The sequence below is a fragment of the Jaculus jaculus genome, chromosome 14 (assembly GCF_020740685.1).
Source record: "Jaculus jaculus isolate mJacJac1 chromosome 14, mJacJac1.mat.Y.cur, whole genome shotgun sequence".
Lineage (NCBI taxonomy): Eukaryota > Metazoa > Chordata > Mammalia > Rodentia > Dipodidae > Jaculus > Jaculus jaculus.
The window spans coordinates 63,655,289-63,674,651 of NC_059115.1; the positions used below are offsets into that span (position 1 = coordinate 63,655,289).

Below are 19,363 nucleotides of genomic sequence, written 5' to 3' on the forward strand. Positions count from 1 at the left end.
GGCCACTGCAAGCAGAGTTGGCTAAATGAAGCCTTACTTTCATGATTAAGTATCCCAGTTATCTATCAGTTTTTCTCATGAACTCTGGGGATCAACTCTTTGTGATGGAAATCTATGTGGTCATTACTGCAGCATGGTGCACAGGCCAAAAGGTGATGTTTAGTGACTTCTTTCTACTTTGTTTACTGAGGATCTCTCATTTGAACCCAGAGGTCACTGATTTGGCTAGTGTAGGCAGCCTGCCTGCCCTAGGGATTCCCTATCTCTGCCTCCCAAATGTTGGTATCACAGGTAGCACAGCATGCACCCCCAGAAATTGCATGGATGCTGGGGATCTGGTTTCTGTACATCATACTTATGCAGCAAACATCCCCAGCTCTAGAATAAAACCATCCTTCAACATATCTGTGCCCTTATTTGTATGTTTTGATAAAATAGTGTGACTTCCCACATTTTTTGGAAACTAACAATAAGACATGGTGAAAATAGTCAGGTGGGTAAGTTCAAACAATCGTGCAGCTAATGTTTCATAATGAATGAAAAGTTTCATATATATAGGGCATGGAGGAATTTTGGTCATGTTTGTTTTTCCACACCAGCTAAACTTTTGAAAATCAGGACTATTGGCATGTGCATGCATGTATCTGATGACAAACAGGTCACTTTGCCTTGCAAAGACCAGGAGATGTGGAGCTGCAGAGATGTCAATTGACCACACAAGTTTGTGCAGAAATTAACTTTTTTATTATATATCATATAATGTAGTAGTAAAGTTTGAGTGCATGAATAAAAAGTTAGTGAAATTACAGGAGGAATAATCTATACAGCAATAATAGGTGCATTCCCTGTGCATCTGAAAGAAAAAAAAAAAAGAGTTTTCACTCATATTTTGGCCTAAAACTTAGTGTTCAGGTTCCCAAGATTCTGACATCAGAACCCGGATAACGCTGAGTAGAACCATAGGGGCTTTACAATAAAAGCTAAAATATTGACCATATGATGGCAAAAAGTCTTATTTTGTGGTTAACTTATTCTCTTCTAGCTACTCTCTGATGAAGTTGGTGGCGCTGTAGAGGAGGACCGCCGCCTCCTGGACGAGGACCGGGACCGCTCAGCATTGTAGGCGACGTGTTTGTCGTAGTTCTCCATCTGAGCCTCAATGAAGTCCCTCTGCTGCTGTCTGATGGTCTGGCTGATGAGCCCAGGGAGGGCATGAATGCTACCAATCAAAGTCTCTAATTTTGTTTCTAGGGTAACAATCCTCTTCTCAAAGTCTTCACTTCTTTCATTTAAGTCGGAAATCATGTCGTACATGATATTCTGGGTCTGGAACAGAAGATTGAGAAGCGGGTCAACAAAGCAAAGTGAGAGGCTGAGTTAGACTTGCCTCAGAAGCAAACTGTCAACTGGTTGTGCTTCCACCCTGGCCTCCTGCTGGTGGCAGCCGGTGTAACAGGGGCATCAGCTGAATAAATAGCAAAGCGATGGCAGTGTCTGCTCAGTGCTAGGATATAGGAATGTATAATCTTAGGCAATAATTTGGTTACACTTCAGAAAACTGGGTGAAATTATTGCTGGTGATATATCTAAGTATTGTAGATTATATAAAGGTGGATGAAAATGTTTCTATTTAACTTTGTGTGAGTTTTAAAGATTCTTATATAAGTTAGCACATCAAATGAATTTTGAAACATATAATACTAAGGCTGATCATTTAAAAAATATTTTTAAAGATTTATTTTTATATTTTATTAGAGAGAGAGGGAGAGAGAGAGAAACAGAGAGTGAGAATGGGCACACCAGGGCCTCTAGCCACTACAAATGAACTCCAGACCCATGTGCCACCATGTGCCTCTGGCTTACATGGGACATGGAGAATCGAACTTGGGTACTTAGGCTTCCCAGGCATGTGCCTTAACTGCTAAGCCCGTCTCTCCAGCCCCCGACCAATTTTTAAAACAATGAGTAAACTTAAAGGACAAAAGTCATAGTACAGATGCTGGTAAGATGAAAAAAAGTTGAGGACAAATTTTGAATAAGTTTCTGTTTTCATCAAGTAATTTAGTAATTTAAAGCAAATATCTTGCCTATCTTTTATTGTCTTCTATTCCAAATCATAGATGTCTTCAATGGAAAGAATAAAAATTTTCACAATAACTCAGCTTTACTAGTATGTATGAGTACCTAGGTTTACTTCCCATCACTACACAAACAACCCCCCCCAAAAAACACCCCAAAATCCCAAGCAACATAAAAAATTTAAAAACTAAAATCATTACAATACATATGATTACTTCCAAAAACCAAATAAACAAATAGCAGATTTGTGCGCTGATTTGTACATGTGTGTGTCATGGGCTGCCTGCATCACGTGTATCTTAATTTCTGCCTGGAGGGCAACACCATCTCTTTATACTTCTTTTACCATAGCTCCTAGTGCAGTGGTGGGCACAGAGTAGGTGTTCAATAAATACTTGCTGAATGAAAAAAATTCACAATAAATGTAAAACAAACAGAAACATATTTTCAATAAGGATGAGAGTTGGAAGACATACTGAAGTTAATAGTCCATAGCAGAGGGTGTATCTCAGTTGTAAAGCACTTGCCTAACAGGCAGAAGACCTGGGTTTGCACCCTGTGCACAATGCAAGTGAAACGTTGCGGGTCCAACTTCTGATGTGGCTTAATCAGAACTCAGGAGTTTGAGACAGGAACATGAAATGCTTTTCGTGTTCAGGAAGCTGAAAGTGTGTTGATTACAGGGTCCTGAAATAGCCAATAAACTGGGAGAGGGGACTCCAGGGCTAATGAGCTCATATCCAGAAGTGGACAAAGGTCTAGAGGAATGGCAGGAATGTGAACTTAGCAAAGTGCCACTTTCCTCAAGTCTGAAACTCCTTTTGTCTCAGTCTTCCTTCTACTTCATGCCCCCTATATCTTTTCATACTTAACTCTTAAAGGTGAAAATTAATTATTGAGGGAGTTATTCAGATACAGACCCATCTTTCAGCTGTGCCTGGACACACAGTGCAGTAATTTCATTTTTCACTATATAGACTTGAGGATATGTGAACAATATCCATTCATTCAAAAAAAAAATCCTCACTGAACCTTTATGGACATGTAGTCATAGTAAGGATAATAATAAAGAAATATTAGAAATAAATAAATTCTATATCATAGATATATTTTGTGTGTGGTTCTGGGGATCAAAGCCAGGACTTCATGTATGGTAGGTCAAACACTGCCGTGTTCTAGCTGCTAGGTGTATTATTGAAGTAAAATTATTTATTTACATCCTATTTTCAAGTGGTCTCTTTTATTTGACTTAATTACCAATATTTTTTTAACACTTAACCTAGGGGAAATATGGAAACCTATACCAAGTAAATGGAGGATATTTTCATGCAATGTACATGTGCACTGCTTGGCTTAAGTGAGTGATGCATGCATTCCTCAGGTGAACCATAAATACTTCCCCCATCTCCAACATGTGTTTTTTCAAGTTACTGATATGTTACTGATATGCATAAACATGAACAGAATTTGGATGCATTATTTAACAAGACTAGGGCAAATGTATCATTGCCACAGATTATACTTGAGGCTTTAGCAAAAGCATAAGCTGCTTTGTGAAATGTAGAATAGATGTATATATCTAGCTGAGGGTCGCCTCTGCCAGAGCATCTATAACAAAACGTCTGAAAATACCCCCATGCCTACTACTCTTCCTCTTAGAACTACCTGAAGAGGATGCAATATTTGGATGTTTGATGAACATTTATATTTTGAGAGTGGATTTTACTTATGGAGAAACCATTAAAAATCAGGTAAGCGTAACAGAAAAACTAGTGGAATATTAGTTTATGTTTTTTAAAGTAACAGGATTATTAAATAATTTGATGGAGAAAGAACAATCAAAAGGAGCCTGCTTTTTGGAATACAACTTTTATTTTATGATATAATCTCTGGGGTGATTTTTTTTAATTTCAGTTTTACATTGCTCTAAGATTGCTGTTTAAAAAAATAGTAGTCTTATTTAGCACAGAAAGCCTCACAACTACATCCATGGTATAGCTCTGTTCTCATAGGGATGAGATTCTACAATTCCAAAGACCTCATCAAATATACCATTTTCAATGTGCTTCTGTGGGGGAAATTTATAGCATGGGGGGTGCATGTATATGGTGAAAGCATCTGAGGTAAGAGTCTGAGAAAAATGCTTCTAAGAGGGGTCATCATTTTAGGGTGGCTTTTTAGGTCTGCTAGCTTGTGCTAAAGTACTGCCCATGACTGTACCATGGTGAATCCTAATGGGTGTTCACATGAGAGCCGAGCCCTCAGAATTACCTTTGCCAGATCCACCAAGGTGTTTGCTTGGTCGTTCAGTTTCCTCTGCTCCATTTTTACACTTCTTAATCTAAAAGACAGAATCTAAAGTCAGAAAAGTTCTCTTCTTTCTCTGGATACTTTTATCGTGTTCCAAGAGCATGCACAAAATTGACAAGGGCAAATAACTGCATGGAAAATGCCTTGAACACTGCGGGTAAAGTCCGTACTGGTTATGTGTCTGGTACAATGAGAAGCATGCTTCCCCAACACAGCAAAAAAGAAAGGAGAGCAAGAGATGAGATGTCCTTAGGACAACTATTTACCAGTTAAGTTGAATTCAGAAAGGCTCATAGGGTTTAACCATATGAGAGAAAGCCAAAACATTCCTTAAAGCCCCAGTATCATGACAAATAGACATAGGAAGAAATATGCAAAGCAACTAGGATTTCATCATGTTGGAGCAATGAGCACCTTCCTATGCCTACGTGACTAGATACAGGTATTAACCCTGTTCAGTCTGAAATGAATTGGGTTAGGGTTTTGAACCTGATGAAAACACAGTGATAAGTGAGATTCTTATTAACAAAACAATACTTTTATTCAACCAGCAGCAAGATAACTCAAAACACACAACTCTTTTTTATTCTTTAGTGTGATGTATTTCACTTGACTTTTACCTTTAACTGACATTGAATTTGAAGGGAGGCCAGACCATTTCTATGACAGAATCTCTTAATTTTATTGTAGATAAAAACAAGAAGGCAATGTATTGTTAGATAGAATTTCTGTTTGTAAGGTAACTTTTGTTTACATTAAAGTATATTACTTGATTGATGGTCACAAGGCCTTTCTAAAAAAATATTTTTCAGAATGAACTTATATTGTGTGGCTTATTTGTTATATTATTTGTACACATATTTATTTCATGCTTATTATGCTCAAGAAATTAATACTTTTTAAGGTATCTTATTATTTTGTAAGCCAACAGTTTAAAGCCATGTTCCATGAAAAGAAATTGGTATTTCTGAGCTACTTAATATAAAAAGGGACAAAAGAAACCCATGCTAACCTTATTTTGCTTCAGTAATGAATCACTTCATAAAGAACAGGTTTAATGAAAGAAAGGGTATTTTACTATTTTTTTTTAATTTAAACTATGCATAACTACATAAAAAAACACAAAAACTCACAGGGCAAGATTTTACTGCCAGAAGTATTTTTGTAACACATGTTTATTGTGCTCAGAGATTTTGTTCTGAAACTAGGATACTCAGCATGTTATCAAATATGTTCTATTGTGAAAATGTGGTTCTTTCTGCCAGCTAGAGTTCAGCTGAGACCCACCTACAATACAATCCTTAACAAGCTAAAAAAAAAAGCTCAAATTTAAAACTCTTCATTGTGACTATACATTTATTAGAAGACTTGGAACAATATTAACTGGCTCCTTTCTATGTTATCATCGAGAAGGAATAGTTTCTAAACTGAAGGAAATTCACAAATACATATTAAATACAATATATTGTTGAAATATGTTTGTCTAAATACTGACAAGGGCTCTTGAATTATACCTTTCAAAACCAGCAGAAAGCAAACAGACACACTTCGACCATTGGTGGGTCATTGCAGAGAAAGACAGTAGAGAAAGCTGCAATGTGGGCTGAGGACGCCATCCTCAATGGTTCCGATTTGACCTTCATCTTGGTCATGTATGGAAAAAGTGTTAGATTAGGATCATTTTAAGTGACACTCAATGATATTAACACTATAACAGAGGGGAAGATAGTTATTCCCTTTAACTATCATCAAAGTTTGGATCATTGTAAGAAAAATAAAAACATATCAGGCAAATCCAGCCCAATCTATCTCCTGATGTCTGCTATTTTCTCTTCTGTCAAAGGAAGGGCAGAATCTCAGCTCAAACTCTATCACTAGAAATCAACGTCAATATTTCAACTGCCAGTTGATGATACCTTTCTCTCTCCTCCCTGTAAATGATCATTTTTATGACAGGATTTATATCAAGGTTTTTTATTTTCTAATATTTATTACTGACTAGAGTTTGGCACACTGGGCCAGGTGCCTCTACCAATTTGAGAGAACAGTCTTGACCTTTGCCTATCAGGTGTAAGGGTGGGTCTAGTTCCTTCACTATGGTGGGCACTTTGTCTTAAAGCGATGGAGCCTAATGTCCTCTGGGATTCTAGGTTATATCTGACAGTAGAATTTTGCCCATTTTATTGGTTATTAATCCAGAAAGCTGACATTGAGTAGTCTAGACTTCCTTTAGCTCCATGAACTTAATTTGTGTTGTCTTGCCCTCCTATAACCTGTTGTGTAGGAGAGCAGATTTAAAAATTAAAAAAAATAAAAAAGCCTGCTTAAGCTGCCGGAATAAAAGGTAACATGCACATGTGTGTTACAACACGTTTTCCCCACAAAAAGAAGAATAAGAAACATATGTTGATTTCTTCCTTGTGAACTTCACTTATCACAGGAAAATATCATGGTTTTGGATCACATTTCCATAGCAGCAATCAGACTATTAAAATTCACAAATAAAGGATCCGCTGGGTGCATGCAGCCAGTAGAAAATTCTGCAAATGTTGAAAGGAGCAGCTCACACAACTTACTTCCGAGCTCTATTTTCATTTTGTAGAAATAAAAAAGACAAAACAAAAGAAAAGCAACTGTAAAATATCTGGAACAAAATAATATAATGTGGTGTTCAGTTGTGCACAGGGGGCTCGATTCATGAACTGGAAGATCTTGTTATAATCCTGCAGGATTTTGACATATTTATTGGCCAAAGAGAAACACTATTCAATAATATCACCATCCTCTCTATTGCTACTACTTTGCCCACCTGAAAGCTCTTGGCTTCCTCTTGAGCCAGAGTTTAGAAGGAAGAACAGGTATAAGGTCAAGTTGACCTCTTCATACTTGGTGCTGAAGTAAGTAATAGTTTTCCTCTAAAATGATAATGTAGAAACCTTTTTTGTTTTTGAGGAAGGGAGAATATATTTTCCAAAATGGAGCTATTTAGAATCACCTCTAATACACTTTATGTATATTAGATTCTTGGCTCTGAGATAAGTTCATATTGATTGATGTGTTGAGATAAAAGAATGACAAAGTTAAAACTGCTACCAGAAAGTTAGACAGAGAGAAAACACTTCATGGCATTAAGTGAGTGACAATCCAAAAAGACAGATCTACATAACTGAACAGAGGGTACTGGCTTAAGGAGTTCAGCACCATCAGAGAGTACAGAGGTCACATGTTGGGAAGAAATATAAAGTTTGGAAAAGAGAAAAGAGGAAGGCAGGCAGAGAGGAGGTATCTGCTAAAAACATTCTCAGGAAAAATGAGAGATTAGCAGAGACCAAGAGTGCTTCATAAAATAAATGAATTATGGTTTTTTTTTTTCTTCAACTGGGAGGTCTGGTTCATCCAGTGCTAGCAGATGAAGTTGGAGGTATTACTGGATATGAACAGTGAGCAGGGAGGGCCTTGTCCTGAAGAATCGAGCCCTGTGTGCTATTCTTCATGACTTCACTCCCCAAGTCCCAACTCTAAGTTAATATGAAAGGTAATTATGCATGATTTGAATAACCTAGCCAGGCCCAGCCCACATCAACAAACATACTTTTGCTGTTCTTGTCTGTAAACGTTAAGTGTCTCCCAAAGCAATGAAAAGTGAGCAACCATCAAGAACTAATTCATAAAACTATTTTGAACAAATTCGGTGGCTTGAAGTTCAGCAGCTTTAGGTATGCACATGGCTTCAAAGGAAACAGAATGAGGAATTTCCAATGGAGGTGAAAGAGTCTTAGGGGTTTCCTCTGTCACTCTGTCCAGAGCAGCTACTAAAGGGCTCCACATGAGCTCCCTAATGGGATACTTGAGATCAAGTCAAAATGCCTTGTAGGGCACTTGATGCTTCCTTTGAGACAATTCTTAAAATAAGCTTCCCTAAAGATTTTTTTAAAAATAATATTGTGTTATAAGAGAAACTTATAGAAAGGCTGAATGTGACAGAAAACAAATGTACCTACAGCCACCATTTCCACACACCTACAGAGCTACATTGAAAAATTTGCCATAACACGTGTTGCATTTGTTATCATTTGAAATATTTATCAAAAGGCAAATCAACATAAAGAGGTTACACTAATAGAAATAAAAATAAAATCCTCGAGGAAACAGGATGTATAGTCACTTAACAAATGGGTCAACCACACATATTTCCACTTTATCTCACAACCTTCACTCTTGGATACATAAATCTCACACCCACAAAAGGAAGTTGTTTTTTTTTTTTCTTCATCATGCTAAAAAAAAAGGAGTATTAAACTATTAAATGTATAAAGATGATTTCTCCATGGTTTGCCTTTTCCCCTTTAAAGGAATGTTGTATAACTGTGTTGTCTTTAGGGGACACCTAAATAGGGTTGGAGTTCTGTCTAAATAGACCTGAAGAATTAAGTCTTTCTTAGGGTCTTGCTCTCTTAGGTGGAGAATTCAAGGAAGGAATAAAAGCAACTGGGCTGGTGCTCCTGGGTGGTGGCCTTGGGTCAGGAAAGTAAATGAGCTCGAAAGGGCAAGCTCCCTCTTTGTGAGACAGCTCTCATAGAGTTCTCTGTGCTCTTCTACGATATTAAAAGTAATCTTAGAACTTCTGGTCCTCTCTTTTCTTTACAGTGGGTGGGCACTGTGTTTCTAAAGTCACTGAGTTGAAGGAGAAACGTCATCCCCTTCTTAGGAACCTAAGTAGCTGTGAACTGTAATGACCTGCTATTTTAACACATGTGCAGTTTCCTATACTCTCAGCCCTTGGTGCTGCTTGGTTTCTATTTTCATTAAGTGCTTTGAATTACATAGCATAAAGTTGGCAGGCATATCTGGACTTTTCAGGGATACATATTTAAGCAAGACAGTGGATTCATAGGTGAAAGGTTAGATGAAATATAGTGATGCCTCACAGAATGTCAGTGACACATTGTTCAGGAATTAGTTCAGTGTGTAAAATAAAAATTCCAGCCTCACAATTTTCTTGTCCATTGTACTAGTTGGGAAGGAAAAGTCTCATTGTATAGGCAAAGACCTGCTAATTACCCACCTTTTCATTATTACCCTAGTAGATCTCATTAAAGAAACCCACTTTTCTGAGCCACAAATGTGATCATGCAGGAAAAACAAATACATTAAAAGCAAGTCTGCATGGCATCATAATTGATAACCACATGAATAACACTTACAGTGAAGAAGCTGTCAGCCTGGAGAAAAAGATCTGTTTCCAAGTTATCACTGAATCTTATGAGGTGCAGATTGTTATCATAACAGACTATAATAAGCCTATAACAATGAAGTGACATGAAGAACTTAAATAACTTGAATAATGGTAGCCCAGATGATCTCAGAATAACAGAAGAAATAGAAGAACAGGAACTCTAAAATCTACAATGAACATGTAGCAAGTAGATAATCCCCATACTTCTGATTAAGAATTCATTAAATATTTAAGTACTAAGACCATTAAATGGTATGCAAAAAATGAGATAGATCAGTTAATGCTAATATTTTTAAGATTCTGTAGTAGATGTAAGCTAAATATTTTACAGAAAAGTATATGAACTTACTAAGTTAACAAATGTAACTTCAGCAAACATTGATTCAAATGATAGAAACTGAGGAGACATTTTATTTCTCAATGACAAATAACTGGATTTTAATCTTAAAAGGAAATTAAATTTTCCCAGGATTCCATTGGTGAGGTTAATTAAATTTTCAGATGATGTCTTCTGGGAGTAAACAGGACAATGTCTTTTTCTTTTCCTCCAAGAAAGAAGAATCAGTAAGAACAATAATCCAAAGCCAAGGTTAGAAAAAGCAAAATGGAAATGAAAACTTGTACTTACTGATGAATAGCTTGCAAGAATTTTCGTTGATGTTTTCTTACTTTTGCATGATCTATCTTTTTCACTAGCTTTGTATTTTTGTAGATTAGCCATGTTTCCCTGAGTACATTGGCAGCTGCATTTTTCACCTGTTTAGAAAACAAAGCAAATAAAAACGCAGTTGGTAAATTCCACAGCAGATTTCCAAGAATTGCAGTGAGAGGGCCCTTGTAGAATATCTGTTGTTGCCTGAGAACATTTAAATAAAATATTAGTAGACACTACTGATCTTTGTGTTAGTAAATTCTACCTTACTGTATTGGCAAACTTCTCTTTTTATTTGCTTTATAATTCACAGATGCTGATCTCTCCAGTAACTATTCTTTCCATATTGTAACTGTTCTTTCCATTCCCTGGAGAAAGGCAAAATGTCTAAGGCCAAGGTTAACCTTGTCCTTTTCAGGCTCACTGAGTCTCTCCAGTGGTGTGCACATGAAGCGTGTTTCTACTGTGGAATACATGAGGACATCCCAAGCGTGTAGCCTCTCAGAATGACTTGGAAGATTACAATTCTTGTTTCACTTTAATACAGAATGGGATCATGACTTTGTTGGAGAATTAAATATACTATGCTTTAAATGGATGAGACAAATTTGAAGAATTAAAAATATTGCAGTAATATTGCTGAGACCTAATATAACTATAACAGATGGAAGGTTTGACCACTTTGTCCAATCACTTGTTTTTTTCCTCAATTAAAATCTTCAAAAAAATATTCTGCAAGATTATGAAGGCCTTGGCAGGCAGATTTAGTCCTCTTCCTTGCATCACTAAGGAGGTAAGAACTCAGGGCTTTCTCTTCAGCTTGTCATTAGTTGCTTTTCTGAAGAACTTGTTCCATGGTAAGGGATAAAGGCTATTTCCACAAAGAACACCAAGGCTTCTGGGATGTTGGATAGAGAAAGACTACCTTCTGGGACAGGGTTTGTCCTAAGTAAGACTACAGTATGAGCTGAGATTGAGAAATAGGTCTCACATTCTTGTGTTTGCACTAACAAAGTAAAGGACAAGGGGCAGGGTAGTCTAAGAATTCAGTTTTGTCTAAAATGAGAAAGTCAGAGACAATGATCACTAATGTCCTATTTTCCTTAGGTTTACAGTAAGAAATTATTGTAGAATTGCACTATAATTATGATACCAACTTTATAATTTTTCGCTTCTGCAAAGAAAACAATGGATTTTATGACCAGTACTATTAGAAAATTTGCCTTTTAAAAATGCAATTATTATTTATTTGCAAGGGGACAGCAAGGGACAGAGAGGGAGGAAGAGAGAAATGGGTATATCATAAGGCCTCTTGCCACTACAACCAAACTCCAGATGCATGCACCACTCTGTGCATCTGGCTGTCTGGCCTTGTAAGCAAGTGTCCTTAATTGCTAAGCCACTTATTCAGCCCCTAGAAAGTGTTCTTTTTTCCTTTCTGTTTTTAGAGAGAGAATTGCCACACCAGGGCTTCAGCCATTGCATTTGTACTCCAGATGCTTGTGCCACCTAGTGGGCATGTGTGGCCTTGCGCTTACCTCACCTTTGTGCATCTGGCTTATGTGGGATCTGGAGAGAGATCAAACATGGGTCCTTAGGTTTGGCAGGCAAGCACCTTAACCTCTAAGTCATCTCTTCAGCCTGAAAGATTTCTTTTTTAGAAAAAAAAATTATTTGACAGAGAGAAGTGGCTGAGAGAAAGTAAGTATGGGCACACCAGAACCTCTTGACATTGTGGATGAATTCCAGAATGTATACATCAGTTTGTGTATCTGGCTTTGCATGAGTCCTGGGGCATTGAACCCAAACTAAAAGGCTTTGTGAGCATGTTTCTTTAAGCACTAAGCCATCTCCTTAGCACTGACAAGTTTTCTAAAAACCATTTTAAGAAAATGAGTGGTTTCTTTCAGAATAACAGCTTTTATGGGTAAATCTGGCTCACTATGTATTTCTTTTGAATACCTATTGGACTTCCTGGAATGCTTCCCAAAGCTCACAGAACAACAGTGGAAAGATGCTAAGCACCAGCACTGCAGAAAAGTAACGCATCTCCTCCCAGTGGCATGAAAAGGACTTGGAGCCAAAGCTTGCTCCATCTTCAAGATGTAGAGACACTCTCCCAGATAGCAGCGAGAGTCACCTTTTAGAAGATTCTTCTAAATGACTTCGTTTCTTTCTTGCAATGTAAAGAAATGAGTGAAGTGTGAGGGGAGGTTTGACCACCTTGCTTTTATGGAGCAAGACTGGCCAGCGGTCTCTTCTTCCTTATTGAAGAACAAGACCTTTCAGTTCTTTGAATGGCTGTGAATAACTATGGAACCCTGGAAGATGGATAATTTTGGTCTTGATGGATATATCCTCCCTGGTTTTACCATGACAAGTGACTGTAACAGAGGACCCTGTGTCTCAGACTGGTGGGAAAACAGGTAAAAAAAACAATGGGACAGGAACACAGCACTGAACATAGCAATTGATTTAATTGGATAAATCTAAAAAAGCAAATCCCAGATTACTTTTAAAGTTCATAAGCTCTGAAAAAGTTGAGTCACTGCTTATCTTAGATACATTTCAAATGGTTGTTTTTCTTTGGTATGATGGAGGAAGGGCTGAAGGAGAGTGGAGAACCAGAGTGTGATGTGGTAGTCTTCCTTTGAAGGGTCTGCATTCCCTAAGCACTCCCTGTGGATGATAGGCATGAATGAAAATGAAGCACAAAAACCTTGAAATATGTGGACTGATTGTGAAACATTCAGTTTCTAATTCCATGGTATGTTTGCAAACACAAGAATAAATTCTTTAAAACATATTTAACATGAAAGCCACAAGACTAGAATGTACCAGAATTAAAAACAAATCAACAACAAAAAACACAATTCTCTGCCTGTTACTAGCTATGCTTAAAATGGTAGACCTCAGTCTGTCTTAGGGTTGAGATGACAGAACAGTACACAGACAGGGTTGAAAGCACCCTGATATTTTACAGGATTGAAAAATGAGGAACTTTTATTCAAAAATGACATGGGAAGTTCCTAAAAAACTGGAAGAAGAGCAAGACTCCACATTCTTGATCTTTACTGAATGAGAAGTTGGTTTGAAAGGAATTTCCTTTGTTTCCTCATGTAAGAACTGTGCCATACAATTGCCTAATTATGTAACCTCTCGGCCCCTTGTCCTCTTTCCTGGGCCTTTGGAAAACTCCCAGAAGACAAGGATCATGTCACTAATCAGTGTAGTACTTTGGGCACAGCTGCTGTTCAAAAGATATCCCTGGTGTTCATTTCTTATCATAGGATGTAGTTTATGCATGAAAATATTTGATCATTAACTGCACACACACATGCACACAGACCAAGGGACTCATGCGATAAGAAGTACAGAGACCTAGAAAAAAAAAAAAATCTAAGGTCTAAATAGGTCATGGATTTCCATTTGTGAACTCAATTAACATACTGGATTTCTACCACCTGCTAGTCACCACGATGATGGGTATGAGGGAGTCACAGATATCCTGAAAGATGCAGTGAAGATCCAATGTACTTGGCAAGCTGTGTGTTTACTGAAAGGAAATCTTGTAAGTCTAGAGCTAATTAAAAGGTCCAGATCTCCATGAGATAAAACTGACTTCATATTTTTCAAACAGAAAGAGCTGGAGAATAGTTCAGTAGTAGAGTGCTTGCTTGCCTACACCAGACTCTAGGTTAGATCCCCGGAACTGGAAGAAAAAAAGTAGGAAGATAGATAATGATGAATAAAACAAGGAGAGCAAGGAGAAGCGCTTTTGGACCTTTGTCAGCAGAGCCCTGTGTTTACATCTAACTGACCATCCGCACTTCACCCCAATACACACCACACAAAAGGAAAATAAGACCATTTGCTCTGCCTTTCTGATGTTCATGTCTAATTAAAATGTTTTATTGAAAACATATTGAAAGGTCCACTTATAATTAGGTACTTTATAATTGAGCGAATAAAGGCCTTAAAATAAATAATAGCAACATTACTGTCCCGGATGTCTTAAAATGACTGTCATAGAGGTAAAGGTCACCAAATGTTGTTGGCTTCATAAATAATTATAAAGGAAAACTATAAATAGTAAGACAAATTATTTTTAAGTATCACAGTACTTTTGAAGCCACCAAAGCACTCGAGACAAACCTTCAACAGAAACTTTGTTTTGTATATAAATCTGTATAGTTTACATGGTTTAAAGCCATCTTTTTATGTTTATTTGCTTTTTACTACTTTGTGCCTTGATTTTCAACTTGATTGATCTGTTTCCTTCTGCCTTTTGCTCTCTCCTCAGAGACCTTTAAAATTTTTTTCATTTCTTTTATTTAGGTTACCATACAAAGTAGTAGATTTCATTATGGCATCCTCATACATTCATGTCGTTATACTTTATTCTCATTCATTATTTTCCCTTGCTGGTCTTTCCTTCTCAAGCTAGTTTCCTTCTGTATAGTTAGTCCTTTTCTTCATGCAACACTTGTCATCTTAGCAAGTTCAAGGGGAAGTCACCAAAAGCCTTTTTCTGGAATGAGGAAGGACTAACTTTAGACCCCACTCCCAGTTCTTTAGAGCTGGCACCTGGAGGAAATGTTGTGCCTGTGAAACATACAAAGCCAAATGCTCCATTCCTGTAGTGTTTTCATCCACTGAGCTATATGGTCAAGGCCAATGTAAGAGCTACACAGACAAAGTGATCTAGGCTTTGTTAAGAGTGATGCAGAAAACACAATAATGTTACTGCAGAATTATGATATTATAGACCTTACTGATAGGAACAGGACTGGAATACCCTCAGTAGATGTTAGTAAATGCCCTTCATGGTACATCTAGCACCTTTAGAAATTCTGTCAGAAGTCTCAGAATTGCCTCTTCTCAAGATTCTTTCAAACACAAAGTTTATTCTAAATAAACTCTAAAATTTCCTCTTAGCACATTCCTGAATGAATAGTACCATGTCCCATACACACACACACACACACACACACACACACACACACGTAGCACACGTAGGTCTTGTATTTCTAAACAAGGTGACAGGTTTCAGCATGCTTTTATTTGAAATATTTAATCTAGAAATATGTACCTATGGGCCACTTGTGAAATGCAGCATCATGTAAATTTTCACAGAACAAGCTCCCTCATGGTGGCTCACAAGGAATAGTATGCTTTACTTTCAAATAGTGTTTTGACAGTTAGTAAAGTCATGCAAGGAAATGATTTTTGCACAAAATTGTTCCCCTGGACATTTTTACATGGTGAATAATATTTTTATGGAAGTTGTGTGCTTCAGTAAAGACATACAACAGAAGATTTGAAGAGTGACATGTTCCTGGGTGAATACACTATTCTTTAACATTCAAATTGTTTTTCTTTAGTCACAATCAGGTTTCAGAACATCTGTGACCATTATCCCCATTAGCCACTGGGGGGAAAAATATTTCTCTTATGAACTGCCTTAGGAAATACTTGTATTTTTCTAAATACATATATATATGTACTCTTGAATTTGCATTTGTTGAGGCAAGCCCAATAGACTGCCCTTTTTTATGTGTGCATGCATGACAGAAAAATAGAGAGAGCAACGGAGAGGAAAAAAAGAGAATTGGCGCACCAAGGCCTCCAGCCATTGTAGTTGAACTCCAGACATATGTGCCCCCTTGTGCACATGTATGACATTGTACACTTACATCACTGTGCGCCTGACTTATGTGAGACCTGGAGAGTTGAACATGAGTTCTTAGGCCTCGCAGGCAAGCACCTTAACTGCTTAAGCCATATTTCCAGCCCAAATTTGCATTTTAGTCTCATATTAGCAACAATATATAGCTTGCAGGTCCTCATTTACTTCAAAATTTCCCATAGAAATCATTCATAGATGGTCACTGAGTATTTTATAACTCTTATTTTAAAAAACTGTAGATAAGTCCATTTGGAATTTTCATCAAAAACCAAATGGAATCAAGTTTCAAGTAGACAGTATTCATTAAATTTATGAGTTTGTATAAAATAATGAAGAGAGGAATATAAGAGGGCTTTTTTCATATATGGTAAGATAATCGAATAGGTTCAATAAAGCAGAAATTTATATTTTACTATAGTGTCAATTTTAAACACTTATACTTCTGCTTAGCTACAGCCTGCGTACTAAACTAGACCAGCTGTAAGCCTGCTTGCTGGAGAGGCTCCTGAAATAGTAGTTTCATTGTTAAGAAATAGAAATAAGAGAATTATTGAAGAACAACTGGAACCATTAGAATGTAAGCTTTTTGAAAATCGAACAGTGCCTATTACTGAAAAAGCTCTGGACAAGCAATGTGAGTCTCCCAGCCCAGGTACTTATAATATTACATGAAGTTAATTCCAGAGACAAATATAATCTTCACAGTAAAACAACAAGGATTATATAAGACTTTATAAAATAAGGACTTCATCAAATTATTCTTTTGAAATGTCACAACTTGTGACTCTTACATGTAAACTGTACAGGACAGAACACTATTGTCCAAGCACATGAAGTGTGCAAAACATGTGTAAGAACTTCTGGATGACATATGGACTAGTGATCTTACATGTATGTATTTTCATTTCCTAGATGTTTGAAAAGAAAAGGCCCAACCTGCCATTTAGCTCCTCATTTACCTCTCTTCTTCAAGTTTTCCATTTAGAAATGTGTATGAGTTCTGATAATACAAACAGGAGTTGAGAGGAAATTATAGGGATTGTGGAGGGGAAAAAAAAGATATTTTGAACATGCAAATCCAGCCCCAAAATGTGACATCTTCAATTGAGATTTTGATCCTCTAGAACCCAGAAATGAAGTCTCACATCAGGATCTGATAGGTGAGACTTATAAAGCATTATCAAGACAACTGGAATTCAGGTTTGCCTTTCATGAATACAATCTGCATAAATAAGCATTTACTTTTGAATAATTACTCTAGTGGGAATATTTGTCAAGATCACTATTTTTATTTATGTACTTATTGACAGGATCTTACTATGTTGGCAAAGCTGGACTCAATTAATCATCTTGCTCTAAAAATCCTAGGAACTATATATATGTGCCACTTTGCCCAGCCAAAGATCACTTTTATACCAAGACAGGCACATTTGGAGTCATGCCATGCTGGGAATAACCCCTATCCTTGTAAATATGACTGCTGTTTTGTCTACTAATCCTTGAACACTTATCTTCCATACAGATACTGTGCCATTTCAGCATATCTGTGGTGAACTTTATGTTACAAGAAAAGTCTATTTCTGCTCCTACCTTGGGCTTCTAAATTTACAGGCTATTTCTTATCTGTATTTGAAACTCCTTTCTTTATTGACTTGCTCAAACAAGCTCAGTACAATGTCCTTCAATTATCTTATAGAATTCCTATTTTCTATGGTAATTTGTTCTTTTTGATCCACTCTAGCAATAGTTATTACTTGCATATTGCTCTTAAATGTTACATATGTTTGTTTAGTTTTGTGATCTACTTTTAACTTTTTATTAAAATTTTTACTATATGAACATACAGTAATTTGATTGTGTTCCTATCCCTTTATCCATTCCTTTGTCCCCTTTCCCCCAGCTTGCCTCCCCTGAGGACTCTCCTCTTCCAAGGAAGTCCTTCCTATGTTTTGTTGTCTTGTTCCTTTCGTCCTCCATTGGCCTCTGTGTCAAAATGTTGATGAGCTCAGAACCAGGCTGGTCTTGTGAAGGTATCAGTAACCCTTGTGGGGTCATGAATGTACCAGTCAGTTCATGTTGGGAGGACACTGTGTGCCTATGTGTCCTGTGGCTCTGACATTCTTTATGCTCCCTCTTCTGTAATGTTCCCTGAGCCTTGGAGGGCATGTTAGAAGTCTAATTTAGTGTTGAAGTCTTCATAGTTTACTGTTTTCTACTTTGATGAGTTTTCAGTCACTTCAGTTTCTACCAGCATCTCCATAGAGATAGTTTTCTTGTTAGCAGTGAGAGCAGCACTCATATTAAATCTGCAACTTCCTCTGTAATGTTCTCTGAGGCCTAGCAGGTGTGATAGACATAACTCTTCTAGTGGTAAGTCCTGGACTTTCTCTTTGCATTGCCATGCCGATGTGTTTTTTGGGTTTCTCTTGTATTTGCTGCCCTGTGTGATCTACTTTCATCCAAATATTGAAGTTATACAATTATTAACTAATTGGCCTAAAGTTAAGTACGATCTCTTCTCAACTTGTGAAAAAGTGGAAACAATTCCAAGAATGCCTCAATTTCAAGACATGGCATTTCAGCGTTCAGTGACAAAATATACAGGGTATTTCCCAGTGCTCAAATAAACGCAGGATGCAAAGGTATCAACTTACTCTTTTGGTCAGCTGAGTGTCCATCATGAAATTGTGCACATGCTTTTCTGCTTTGGTAAGTTCTAGCTTTCTTGCCACTACAGCCACCACCAGGGCTGTGCAACCTGCACCCTGAAAGCAAGGAAAGAATGGAACATGGAGAGTTATTTCTTTTTAAGTTTAAGCCACATTAAAAATTGTTTCACATCAAATGCACTGTTTTCCAAGACAAAAAAAAAAAAGTGTCTTCCATAAGTAGTACAGAGAAAGGTAGAGTTTACAGTTTTAAATACTGTTCCTTTAAAATCAGTTCACTTGGGCTGGAGAGATGGCTTAGCAGTTAAGCGCTTACCTGTGAAGCCTAAGGACCCCAGTTCGAGGCTTCATTCCCCAGGACCCACATTAGCCAGATGCATAAGGGGGTGCATGCATCTGGAGTTCGTTTACAGTGGCTGGAGGCCCTGGTGCACCCATTCTGCCCCTCTCTCTCTCTCTCTCTCTCTCTCTCCCTGTCACTCTCAAATAAATAAATAAAAAATAAACAAATTTAAAATAAGTTCACTTGTTTTAAGAATGAAAGCATTATGCTGAATAAAACATTCCCATCATAATAAATAAGCAGCAGAAAGTCAACTTGCTGAATTTTTCAGTTACTTCTAAAAATACAGTAAATCCATTATATTCCTATCATTACCTAAGTATAAAAAATAAGTTAACATCAGTGCATGGATTAGAAATAAAGATTTATTTTTTTTTCTGTAAGG

The 19,363-nt window shown here is 37.1% G+C and overlaps 1 protein-coding gene across 1 annotated transcript in view; it reads right to left on the reverse strand.

Annotated features, from left to right (window-relative positions):
• Nucleotides 1–773: 773 nt before the first annotated feature.
• The window catches only part of Kcnn2 (potassium calcium-activated channel subfamily N member 2), a 143,449-nt gene continuing 124,859 nt past the window's right edge, over nt 774–19,363 (reverse strand). Inside the window, exons 6-9 of the mRNA XM_004651572.3 lie at nt 18,621–18,731; nt 10,254–10,381; nt 4,351–4,420; nt 774–1,326 (exon numbers count right to left, since the gene is read on the reverse strand). Coding sequence (XP_004651629.3) covers nt 1,039–1,326; nt 4,351–4,420; nt 10,254–10,381; nt 18,621–18,731 — 597 coding nt within the window. The 3' untranslated portion in view covers nt 774–1,038. The remainder of the gene's footprint in view (nt 1,327–4,350; nt 4,421–10,253; nt 10,382–18,620; nt 18,732–19,363) is intronic.